The sequence below is a fragment of the Podarcis bocagei genome (genome assembly GCF_964188305.1).
Source record: "Podarcis bocagei genome assembly, chromosome: W".
In the NCBI taxonomy this organism is placed as follows: domain Eukaryota; kingdom Metazoa; phylum Chordata; class Lepidosauria; order Squamata; family Lacertidae; genus Podarcis; species Podarcis bocagei.
Genome location: NC_138131.1, coordinates 89,016,616 through 89,029,271, shown reverse-complemented (window position 1 = coordinate 89,029,271; position 12,656 = coordinate 89,016,616). Strand labels below are relative to the sequence as shown.

Here is a 12,656-nt window from a genome sequence, read left to right as displayed (position 1 = left end):
TACGGTTACCTACAAGGCTTTCCTGCCTCAGCCACAGTTAAAGTCCTCCCGTTGCCACAGGATCCTTTCCAGAAGGGCCAAACTCAAGCTCAAGCCACCTATTTCCCTTACCCCTGAAGAAGAAGAAGAAGAAGAGGGGGAGGAAGAGGAGGAGTTTGGATTTGATATCCTGCTTTATCACTACCAGAAGGAGTCTCAAAGTGGCTAACAATCTCCTTTCCCTTCCTCCCCCACCAGAAACCCTCTGTGAGGTGAGTGGGGCTGAGAGACTTCAGAGAAGGGTGACTGGCCCAAGGTCACCCAGCAGCTGCATGTGGAGGAGCGGAGACACGAACCCGGTTCCCCAGATTACGAGTCCACTGCTCTTAACCACTACACCACACAGGCCACTGCACTGCTGCCAACGAAAGGGCAGGGAGGCTTGAGAGGGAGGAGACGCCCTGAAGTGGAGCCTGGGCACGCAGCTCACCGGAGGAAGACAGCAGAAAAAGCCAAATTCAGCAGTGGAAGAAGAAAATTTCAGAATATAAATGCAGAAATATAAACATTTATTACAAAAAAAGTATCATGACTTTAGAAGACAAAAGAGTAAGAATGGGAGTCGCTATCCAAGACGCAGAAAGACCAGCCGCCTCCGCCGCCCTCACTTCCTCTTTGTCGCTGTGCCAATGACACAGTCATTCACCTGCAAGGCAAGACCGGGCAGATTTGGGGGGCCAGAAACTGGTCCCCACAGCTGCTGCTGCCGCCACCTCCTCCATCCAGCTGCGGTCAGGATGCCCCTTCCGCAGAGGAGATTCTGCAAGCAGCCCAGAGAAAGGGACACCCCCGCCCCCCCCCCCCAGCCGGATGCTGCAGCCACTTACCTTTCTGGCAAAGCGAAGGGAATTGAGGGACTCGGCAAAGTTCTCCTCCGAGGGCGAGATGTTAACAAACATCAGCCTGGGGGGAAAGGCCAGAGGAGAGGGTGAGGAGAAACAGAGGCTGCCTCAAGGGGGGTGCATGGCCCCCCTGTCAGAGACCTCTGGGTTGAAAGGGGTCATCTAGCCCAACCCCCTGCGTTCCTGGCAGGACAGCGCAGACCAGGCCTCAAAGGGGAGGGGGAGCCATCAACTCCCTCCTTGCCGACTCACATCTTGGAATTGCCGCCTAAGGAGTTCTGGAGGAGGTAGGTCAGCTTGCTGTTCCGGTAGGGCACATGGGCCTCCTGCAAGGGGGCAAAGGAAGCGGACAAGGATGGGTGCAGGAGGGGGAAATGTGTGGGGACCCTCCTCCCCACTTAGGGCAGGCCGGTTCCGCCAGCATCATGAGGCTGTCCCATTCCCGATTGAATTGTAGAGTTGGAAGGAATCACAGCTCTAGAGCCCCCGATAGGTGGGCACCCCACACGTGAGACAGTGCTGGACGCCACATCCTCACCCTCGCAGAAGACCAGCGCACTGCGGGAGGCGGGCTGTGGGGCTGCAAAGGGCTGCCCCATGGCTGGCCAGGACTCCCCCCCCCCCGGAGGCACACGCGACCCCCCTCTCCCGCCTACCTTGTTGCTGAGGGCGGTGATGACCAGGCCCAGGTTGGAGAGGCTGCTGTTGATGGCCTGGGTCTCCTTGAGGCGGTCGCCGGTGGAGAGGGACCTGTCCAGGCGCTCGCTGCCAGCCAGGTCCACCAAGCTCAGCACGGCTGCGGGGGGGGGGGGACGACAAAGGAGGGGTGAGGGTGGAGGGAGAAGGGGGGGGTGCTGGGGACCAGGGACCCACAGAGGGCCTGGCCTAGAAGAGGAGGGAGAGCAAGGGAGCGCCTCTGGGCCAGGGCAGGGACAGAGGCCTCCGGCGAAGGGGGTCGTGGGGCCGGCCACACTCACAGGAGGTGTGCAGCTCCCGGTTGGGGTTGTGGCCCTCGATGCGCAACTGGAAGAGGCTGTGGCTGCGGGACGAGCGCTCGTTGAGATTGGTCTTGGCCACCGAGCGGTTGGCTTTGGCTCTCTGGAGCAGCTTCAGGACCTGAAGGGGCAAGCGGGGGGCAGGAGGCGGAGAATGGCGGTCGGAAGGGACCCCAGAGATCCTCTGGCCCTAGCCAGCCCCAGGCAAACAGCGTGAAGAGGCTAGCCGGGCACATTCCCCCCCCCCGGCTATTGGCTACTTGCGACCAGACTGAGATGCCCGGGCGCCCGATGGCGTTGGACATCACCGCCTGGAGGGGAAGCCTGGGAATCCTCGGAGCAAGACTCTTTCCACACACGAGGACCTCGTCCTATAGAATTCTATCCGTTACACAATCAGAATGAGTATCAGGAACCAAAACGGTTTCTCTCAGCAGCCTGAGCAGGAGCAGTGAACAATGGCAGCTCCTTGTTCTCACCTGACTTCACTCCCCCGCTGCCCCCACTGCCCCACGCTCAGCTGCAAAGAATATTCTTATATTCTGAATGTACAGTTAAGAAAGAGAAGTTGGAATAGGCCAAGATATGTGGACTGCCCCAATCCCAGCTCAAGGTGGTCATCTGAACTGGCCAGATGTTTAACTGAGAATCAGTCAGTCAGTCAGGCCATCATTTGAAAAATAAGACTTTAGAACGCCTGGCCCCAAAATGGCAACGAGACATCCCATTTGGGTGAGTTTAAGCTTGGTTTAAGGAGCCGCTTGGTGCCTAGCCTCTACACTGGAGTTTCTACCATTGCCTGCAAATAGAAAGGGAAGCATGGGGGGGGGGGGAGTTCTTCCTCTGGGAACTCTAGGGCAGGCAGAAGCCCCATAAGGAGCCGAGGGGCCAAGACCCAGGTGATCTGAGCTCTCCAGACAGGCAGGATGGCTCAGGCCTTCATGCAGAAGCCTCTCAGAGAACGGCACAGTCGGAGGGGAGCCCCCAGGGTCATCTAGCCCAACCCCAGATTCCTCCCTCTGCTCCTCCCCTCAGAGGCTTTGGATGCAGACACACTCTGGCTGCCTTGTCCCCAGACCAAGGCCCTAAAACGGGTCACAATGGGGCTGGTTCTCTGGCTTCTGCCTCTCCTCCACCCCTTGCAAGCAGGCTGGTGGCCGGACACAGTGCAGAGAGCGGGAGAAGAGTAGTGTTGGAAGGGGACCCCCAAGGGTCATCTACCCGACCCCCTGCACCGCTGGAACCCCCCAGGAAAATCCCAGACAGACAGCTGCCCCCCCCCCACCGCGGTACCTCTTGCTCCGAAGCAACGGGGACGTAGCAGAGGTTGGGAACGTGCAGCTCCTCCGTGCATTGGCTCACTCGCCGGATCTCCAGCTCAGAGCCCTGCTCAGGGCGCAACACCAGCAGGTCCCGCAGAGACTCATTGTAGATCTCCAGGAAGTTGGCAGTGAAATGGTACTGGGAGGAGACAGGCAGAGGGGCAGGATCAGACCAGGGAAGGCGGCTGGGGTGGCGTGTGCCCAGCCAGCACATCGCTCCCAGCTCAGACTCGGGGACCAACTGGCATGGCTATTCCAAGAGGAGGCTTCCAAAGGTGAGGCCCAGGAGTTCAGACAGGCCAGCCCTCGGGTGTTCAGGGGATCTTGTGAGGCTGAACGGAAGGCCCTGCAGAAAAACACTGGCGGTCTCACCATCCTGTGGGGTGGGTGAGGGTGAAGGAGGCAGCCCTCTCTCACCAGCGCCCTCTCTGGGAGCTCCCAAGCCCAGTGCGAAACCCCCCTGGCAATTGCAGCATGGCGAGTGAATGCAGCGGGGGTCTCCACCCCCTTTGGACACCTGCATCCGCTTTCCCTCTCTGCCCCCACCTTCCAGCCTTTGGCCTCCATCTCCCGGGCTTTCCTGAAGATCTGCTGCACTGCGCGGGGGATCATGCCGGCCGTGGAAGGGTCCTGGCAGTCGGGGCCCTCCATGGTGTACGTCTTGCCGCTCCCCGTCTGCCCGTAGGCAAAGATGCAGACGTGGTAGCCGTCCAAGGCCGACTGCGGGGAGGAAGGGAAGCCGTCAGGCTGGCGTCCACCAGACCCCACCTGCCCCCGGAGGGGGAGAGCCGCCCTATGTGGAATTTCCAGACCATCCTTCAGCCACGACTCACAGGACAAACCAGCCAAATCAGCCGGGAAATCATCCTCACGATCATCATCATCATACAGTGGCACCTTGGTTGTCGAACCGAGTCCGTTCAAAAACTAAGGCTGCCAAAGAATGTTGGGGAGTTGGAACACTTACTTCCAGGTTTTCAGCGTTCAGGGGCCAAAGTGTACGAGTACCAAGGTGTTTGAGGGCCAAGATACGACTGTACCATGCTCAACATAATAACAAACTAGAAGAACTGGGCCGCTTCCCCCCTTAATGTATTTATTCTATATATTTATTTGATTGATTTATGTGCTCTTCAGGGTGGTTGACAGAATAATATGCTTTTCCTTACCTGCACAAGCAGAGAGATCTCCTCAAAGACCTCCTCCTGGGAGCTGGACGGAGGGAAGACCTGGTCAAAGTTGAACTCATAGACAATGTCCTCTTTTCGCTCCCGGCCAACGTGGGACTGGCAGAGAATCAAAGAATTGCAGAGTTGGAAGACCCACGAGGCTCATCTAGTCCACCCCCAAGCAAGACTTGAACCCACAACTCTGAGATTATGAGCCTCTACCGACTAAGTGGTGACAGGGGCCGCGTTCCCCCTTGGCCAGCTCTCCCGGGGCCACAATGCTCTCTCTCGCACACACACACATATCCTCCAGCTGGCATTGGGTCTGTTGGCCTTGGGCCGGCCATCAACATTTGGGTTTCTCCTGCTCCTGCAAAGGTCATTGCAGGAACAACACTGGCTTATTTGAAGAAGAAGAAGAGTTTGGATTTGATATCCCGCTTTATCATTACCCAAAGGAGTCTCAAAGTGGCTAACGTTCTCCTTTCCCTTCCTCCCCCACAACAAACACTCTATGAGGTGAGTGGGGCTGAGAGACTTCAAGAAGTGCGACTGGCCCAAGGTCACCCAGCAGCTGCATGTGGAGGAGCGGAGATGCGAACCCGGTTCCCCAGATTACGAGGCCACCGCTCTTAAGCACTACCCCACACTGGCTCTCGGCAGGCTTTGCGGCAGGTGGAGACTTCCTGACGTCCCCTGGCAACTGTGACAGCCCAAGATGCCACCAAGACTTCGACAACCGCCTTGTCCCCCCACCCCCAGACTGACCTCCTCCGCCTTGGATAAGACCAGGCTCTTGCTGTTGTCTGGCGGGAAGCGGAGGTGGCTCACCCCCTGTTTCTGGGCCTCCTTCTCGCTGCTCAGCAGGGGGCGCACGCGGCAGAAGACACGGATGTTGCCCTGGAGGGAGCGGGGAGTCGTCAGCACCCAGCCCCACAAAGGGTCCCCCAGTGCCAGCCCCCCACCACCACCGGCCCACCTTCAGCTCCTGGACGGCGTTGTGCAGGGAGCGCCGCTCCATCTCCGACTCGTGCTGCTTCTGCTCCAGCTGGGCCTTGTGTGCTGCCAGCGCCTCATTCTCCTGCGCCCGCCGGGCCAGGCTCTCCTGCGCCAGGCGCAGTTCCGCCTGCGTCAGAGAAACCCCAGGGCCAGTGAGGGACGGGCCACCTCAAACCCAGAGCCGCCCACCCGCCCTCTCAGCCAGGCAACAATTCAGGGAGGAGGCGGCAAATGCAGGCTTCCTCAGCTGGGAAAGGAAAAGCACCAGCAGGAACAGACACAGCAGAGGTTAGCACTTCCCCCAGACAGATATCTAGGGCCCTCTTGCGATGGATAGAAAAGGGACTTGTGTGAGAAACAGGGTGTGAGGCTGAGGAGAAGGGAAGCGCTTCCCGCGAGAGCCGAGAGGGATACACTTCTCTGTATGGGGGGGATTGAAGATTAAGATATAATTATGATAGAGGGCTAGACACATAAAATTTTGTGTTTTATTGCGATTATTACTATTACTGTTGTGATTTTTATTTATTTTCTTTCTTTTTCTCCTTATCTTCCCACCTTTTATTGCTTTTTTCTGTATTTCTTATTATCTTTTATTAAAAAATTCTTGTTTTCCAAAAGTGTTTGCAACATCTTTCTCTCATCTTATTATCTTTTTTAAAACTAGTTTGGTTTGTATTATATGTTGAAAATATTTAATAATTTTTTTAAAAAAACATTTTTTAAGGTATCTAGCTCTCTTTTCTGGGGCTGAGGACCCTTAACTGTGATCTTGAGTCTGGCATTGTGGAATCAGAAGGGTACCTACGGGACATCTAGTCCAACCCGCTGGAATGCAGGCGTCACAAGCGGATGTTGGCTAGTCCCAAGGATTCCTCGCCTCACCTTGGGATTCCAAGCACCATTCAAGGGCGGGTGGAAGGGTCCCCAGCCCCCCCCCTCACCTCTCTGGCCTCCAGCTGGGCAGCCAAATCCTCCTTGTCCTCCCTGGCTTTGCGGCCAGCGGTTTCCAGCTCCTGGATCGTCTGGCTCTGGCTCTTGACGGTCTCCTCCAGCTGCTGCTCCTGCTTCACCAGCTGCTCCACCCTCTGCCGGCTCTCTGTGGCCTGCGCTTGGCAGGTCTGCAGCTCCAAGGCCAGGGCACTGCCAAGAGAGGGTAGGGCAGAGGTCAGGTCCTGCTGCAGGAGGAGCAGACGGAGCCCGCCATGCCCTTCTCAGGCTGCTGCTCGCTCACCTGTTCTGCCCCTCCAGCTGCTGGTTGCGGGCCGTCGCCTGCTTCAGCTCCCCCTCCAGCTGGCTCAGCTGATGCCTCAGGGCCTCATTCTCCCCGGCCAGCCCCTGGGCCTTCTCCTTGTAGGTCCCCCCTTTGGCCCGCAAGTCGCTCACTTGCCCCTTCAAGTCCCAGGGGGCCCGCTTCTTCTCACCCCCGCCAGCAGCGGCAGGAGCAGCGGCTGCCAAGGGGAGAGGGAGAGAGAGAGAGGACAGTGTGAGGGACCCGGTGGCGGCTCAAGGATGGCACGGGGGGGGGGCACCTCCCTCCCTTCTCTAGGCCTTACCTGGCTTAGGGGCTGCCGCAGCCACCGTCCGACGGGATCCTGCTGGGAAACAAGGAACGAGACATGAAGCAGTGAAAGGATTCCCAAGGGGACCCTGTCTCCCCTCCGTTGCTTCATGAAATATCTCCAAACAATAGTAATACTTCAAAACATAAAATCAGCAAGGAACTCAAGACAGATTAAAGCAACATATGTGGGGGTTCCCTTCCACGGATTGCGCCTAAAGTCAAAATCACGTATAGCTGAAATATGCTGGATTTAATGGTGGGCAGGATTGCCAGAGCATTTTCCCCAGCCCCTCTCCAAACTTTTAATATTGTTTCCTACACTGAATGCACACAAGTTAAAGGGGCACCAGATGCAGGATTACGGGGAACCCACATTCTACACATCTGAATCAGCTTGGAAAAACTAAAATGGCTTCAGCAGGTGCCAAAAAGAGTCCAGCAAAGATAGCTGCCTGGTGTTGTAAGAACATAACTGGATCAGGCCCAAGGGGGCCTGTCTAGCCCAGCATCCTGTTCTCAGTGGCCAAACAGTTTCCTGTGGGAAACCAGAGAGCAGGATTCAAGTCCAAGAGCCCTCTCCCCCTTTGTGGCTTCCAGCAACAGGTATCCAGAAGAATTTCTGCCTCCAGCCATAGAAGCAGAGCACAGACATCACGGCTAGTAGCCACTGATTGCCCTCTCGGATGTGCATCTGTTTAATCCTCTTGTAAAGCCATCCAAGTTAGTAGCTATCACTACCTCCTGTGGGAGGAAGTTCCATAGGTTAGCTATGCAATGCCATTGTTTTTTATACAGAGGTGGCTTGGTTCTCAAACTTCATCCGTTCCTGGAGTCCAAGACTCCAGAAACCATTCGCAAACCAAGGGACGGCTTCCGACTGGCTGCAGGAGCATCCTGCACTCATTCGGAAGCTGTGTCGGATGTTCAGCTTCTAAAAAACGTTCGCAAACTGGAAAGCTTACTTCCAAGTTTCCAGCGTTCAGGAGCCAATTTGTTCAACAACTAAGCCGTTTGAGAAGCAAGGTACCACTGTAATGGAAATCAATACAACAATATTTATAATATTTTTGAAAAATAACACGATGGGTGCTGCTCCTCTAAATGATCAATTCCTTACAGGTACGATATGGCACCCTTAACAGGGACGCTTCTGCAGCCCGCTGCCTACCTGTGGTGGACGGCCCTGCCACACCCGCAGTCGCCTGGGTCCGAGTGCTCGAGCGGCGGCGCCCCCCTGCCAAGAAAGCGGTGTTACAGCAAAGTCCAGAAGGGCTCCCCAGGTTCTGCCCCGCCCCCCCCCCCCGACCTGAGCTTACCGGCCTGGCGGTGGCCTCGGAGCGCAGGGGCCGCTGGCGGAGGCTTCGGAACGGAGGGGGCTGCTGTCACAGGTCCTCCCTGCTTGGTAGGCTCCAGGGGAGCCCGAGCCCGTTTCTGGGAGGAAGGAAAGGGCAGCCGCTTGTTATTCTCCAGGGCCAGGCTGGATGCCCCCTCACCGGTCCTATTCCACGTCCCTCTCTGCTGGAAATGGCAACGCCCCATTCGCACCCCCCCCCCATGCTGCAGAAGGGAGGGGCTTGGGAACTCACCCTGGGGGGCTCATTCTCATCGCTGGCCGGGCGCTTGAGGTGCAGCGCAGACACAGGGAGCCGGGAGGGGCCTTTCGGCAGCAGAAAACTTTTCCCCTCAGAGTTCATCGTGGGGAGAGAAAGAGAAGGCCGCTGAGTTCATTTAATGAAGCATCTCAGAAGCAGGGTGGAGGGGGGGGGGGAGTCGAAGGCCGAGGCAGGCAAGAGAGAGGCGCCCCCCCCGGCCCCCGAAAGGGACTCACGGGAGGTGGACCATCCATCAGCTCCAGGCAAGGCCTTCGGGGAGAAGCCAGTGGGAGGCCAGTAAGGAAATGAAGCCCAGCCTGCAAGGTCAAAGGAGGCCCGGCTAGTCCAAATGGCCCCCAGCACCGAGATAGGCTGCCTCTGGGCCGGGAGGCAGCAACCCTTTCCCGCAGGGGGCCGGTCCGCTGTCCCGCAGGCCCTGGGGGGGCCGGACTACACGGGGAGGGGGGGGAAGAGAGCGAATTCCTCGGCCCCGCAAAGAAGCCAGAGATGCCTTTTCAAGGAAAGGACACCTTCTGCGCATGTCCAAGGGCGCCGATTGCCGGGCCCTCCGCGGGCCGGAGGGAGAAGGCGACGGGGGCCGGATCCGACCGCGGGCCTCAGGCCGCCTCCCCCCGATCTGCTGGGGCTTGGCTGGTCCCCCCTCCCTCCCGCCCGAGGAAGGGGCCCCTCTGCCCTCTGCCCGCGCCCCGAGGCCTCACCGGCGCCCCTCCGGCTCCTCCGCCTCGCCCTCCGTCTCCCTCTCCGACCCAAACGCCGTCGATTTAAACGGACAGCTCCCGTCCTCCTCCGCGGCGCCGCCCGGCAGCCAATGGCCAGGCGGCGAGAGGAGGAGACCAATCCGCGCCGCCCGTCGCGCGGGCCGGACCCGCCCTCTTCGTCTTACGCCCACGGCTCCGCCCCTAAGTCCCTCCTCGGCGCACGCACTGCGCACGCGCGCCGCCCAAGAAGGCGCCCGAGCCCGCCTCCGCCGGAAGGAGCGTCGGCGGGAGGGCGAGCGTGAGTGCGCGCGCGCGCGTGCCGCAGGCGGCCCCGCCCCTCCCTGGCAACGGCCGCGGCGCGCAGGGAGCGGGCGGGGGGGCGGGCGGGGGCGGGGCCTGCGCCGGAGGGGCGGGGCCAGGGAGATCTAGGGGGAGAGAGATCAATGTCTAGGGAGATCAATAAACAAACGGGAGGGGCCCCCCGGGGGAGGCCGGCGGAGCGCGCCTTGGCCACCGGGGCAGCAGCTTCCCCCGTTGAACACCCGCCTGCCCCTCTGCGCAGGTGGGGCGGGGCCTGGAGGGGGGGGACCCCGAGTGACCCTGGCCCCTTTCCCCTCCCCCCCATGAAGGGGGATCGGGGGAGGGGCCTGAGGCAGGGGGGGCACACAGGGACGCTGCAGCGGGGCGATCCCCTTGGAGGGGGGCGGGGGGTCCTGGCATTGGGGGGACCCCCGGGCGCTGCCACGGTCTTTCCCCCGCTGCCCCCCCCAGCCCGGCGGGGGCGTGGCGGGCCCGGGTGGGGGCGCTGGGGGGGGGCTGGGCCGCCCGGCCCTTGGCATCCCCCCTGGCGGCCCCCCGCTCCGGCTGCTGCGTCACTGGCGCTCGGCGGGAGGCTGGAGCCGCCGAGGGTCCCGCTCCGCCGCCCCTGAGACCCCCCCCGCCCCCCCCCCGCGGCGAGAGGGACCCCCAGAGCGGAGCCGGCAAGGGGGCGCCCCCCGCCCCTCCCCCGCCTCGGCCCGCCTGACCCGGACCAGCGCCCGCCTGACCTCTGACCCTTCCGCCTCCTTGCGGCGGGCTTTGGGACCTGGCTCACTCTCTGGGCTGCTTACTGCGCCAGCTTCCGCTACATTTGAACTTGGCGCGCGCGCCCAACTCTCTACCTTCCTCTTGATCGTTTCGTCGCTCCCCGAGGTGGGCGTGACTACTCCTGACTCATGCCCTCCCTCCTTCTGAAAGCCTCCGGAACCCGATATCTGGTCCCCTTTCTCCCCGCTGCTCCCGGCTGGGTACGTGGGTCCCGATCTCCAACTGCTGCTCTCTGATCCCTCTCTGGACCCTTCTTCCTGGGGTGTCCCCCTGCTTTCCCCCCTTGCTCTGACCGCTGGCGCTCCCTTCTGGGAATCCTCGGACTCACTGGACAGGCTCGGTGATCTCGGGTCGTCATCCCCACTCATCTTTCCTTCGTATTCCTCCCCCTCGCTCTCTGTCTCCTCCCTTCTCTGCGTCTCTGCTTCTGAACCCCTGACATCCATCCCCCCCTCGAAGCCCCCCCTTCCCCCCTCCCCACTTTCAAGGGTGGTTGCAGGGTGCTCCATCATCACAGGAGTGAATGCCGGATACAGTTCGCTCCTCGTCGCTGGCCGCCAACTGAAGACCTCCGAGTCTTCCTCCTCGCGTTCGTCAACGGTGAGCTGCTCCGCCTCCATTTCAGTGCCGCCGTGCTCGAAACCGAGATCCTCCCCGCACACGTCCATGTCAGTCTCTGCGTCGGTCGCTTGACCTGGCATCTCCAGCCACCTCCGGCGCCACTGCTCCTCTGGCCGATCGTCCCACCAATACGAGGTGTCGGACGCCGAACCCTCCGGTGACCCCTCTGGGGAACGTGTGCCCTGTGCGGGCTCCCCGTCCGAGTCGAAGCCATGGAACGTGCTGGAGGAAAGTGTGGGCGTGAACAACCAGTCGTCGAAGAAGCCTGCCGGCATGGGTCTGTGTGGGAAAAGGGCATGAAACTCGTCCTTGAGCAGGGGTTCCTCCAAAGCGTAGTCTGGCACCCAGCTATTAGCACTGGCCCGGGTGCCCTCTCTGGCTAGGAGGTATTCTACTCCGTCTTCCCCCCCATCTGGAGTCCAAAATCTCCGTGACTTCGTTGATGGGGTCCTGCTGTGGCAATCTCCCCGCCTCCGTCCGCTCCTGAGACGGACTCGGTGCCGTTCCTGGTTCCTGGAACCTGTGAGGTGCCCTGTAGGGAGTGAGCACCGACCTGTGGAACACCGGATGCATCCTGGAACCCTCCGGTAGCACCAGCCTGAAAGCTACTGGGTTGATCTGCGCTTCGACTTGGTATGGACCGAGTTGCTTGTGCCCCAACTTCTTCTTGGCTAACGATCTGGTCGGCACTGCGTGGGCTGCCAACCAGACCCAGTCTCCCACTCGTATCTCTTCGCCAACCCGCCTGTGCTTGTCAGCTTGCACCTTGTATGCGTGCTTCGCTAGCTCCAGCTGCCGTCGGAGTTGATCGTGGACCTCCTGCAACTCAGACGCGAAAGCGTCCGCCGTCTGCGGTTCCCCTTCCCCCACTCTGTCCAGTCCCGGGAAGGTTCTGGGATTCCTCCCATTGTTGGCGAAGAACGGCGTCACCCCTGTGGACACGTGCTTCGTGTTGTTGTAGGCGAACTCGGCGAGCGGCAGGTAATCCACCCACGTCGCAGGCTGTTGATTGGCATAGCATCTCAGGTACTGCTGCATGATGGCATTGACCCTCTCCGCTTGCCCGTTGGTCTGCGGGTGTCTCGCTGATGTCAGGTTGATCTTGACGTTCAGGAAGCCCATCAGCTTCTGCCAGAAATTCGAGATGAACTGGCGGCCGCGGTCGGACAGTATAGACCGCGGCAGCCCGTGCACTTTGAACACGTGATCTATGAACAGTTTGGCTGTTTGTTCTGCCGTGGCCACCTTCGCACACGGTATGAAATGTGCCATCTTGGTGAACAAGTCCACCACCACTAGTACAGCTGTCTTGCCTCTCGAGCTGGGTAGATCCGTGACAAAGTCCAGGGCCACCCTCTCCCACGGTTCAAACGGCGTTTGCAGCGGTTCCAGCAGTCCCGCCGGTGGTTTGTGCACCGGTTTGGCCCTCTGGCAGGTGTCGCACCTCGCGACGTAGTCCGCGACTTCCCCTCTCAGTCTGGGCCACCAAAAGTCCCTTGCGACTAATTCCACCGTTTTTTCTGTGCCAAAGTGCCCGGCCGTGGGTGCGTCGTGCAACTGCTGCAGTACCTTGGCGCGAAGTTCGTCTCCCGGCACGTAGATGGCCCCTTTACGTAAGAGCAAGCCGTCTCGTATCTGGAACTCGTCGCTCTTCGCCGTGCCCTTGTGCACCTCGGCCATCTTCGCCTGCGCGAATGAGTCGTCCTGC

At 60.0% G+C, this 12,656-nt stretch overlaps 1 protein-coding gene across 1 annotated transcript; it reads right to left on the bottom strand.

Moving 5' to 3' along the window:
* Window positions 1-681: 681 nt before the first annotated feature.
* Window positions 682-7,070, bottom strand: LOC308578224 (carboxy-terminal kinesin 2-like; the record flags this gene model as incomplete). Its single annotated transcript, XM_081178471.1, has 13 exons — window positions 682-685; window positions 847-942; window positions 1,134-1,207; window positions 1,538-1,677; window positions 1,859-1,997; window positions 3,170-3,337; window positions 3,745-3,918; window positions 4,368-4,484; window positions 5,136-5,267; window positions 5,347-5,493; window positions 6,311-6,509; window positions 6,601-6,817; window positions 6,923-7,070. Coding segments are annotated over 13 exons (1,755 nt in total), but the record flags the coding sequence as incomplete, so codon positions are not given.
* Window positions 7,071-12,656: the final 5,586 nt, after the last annotated feature.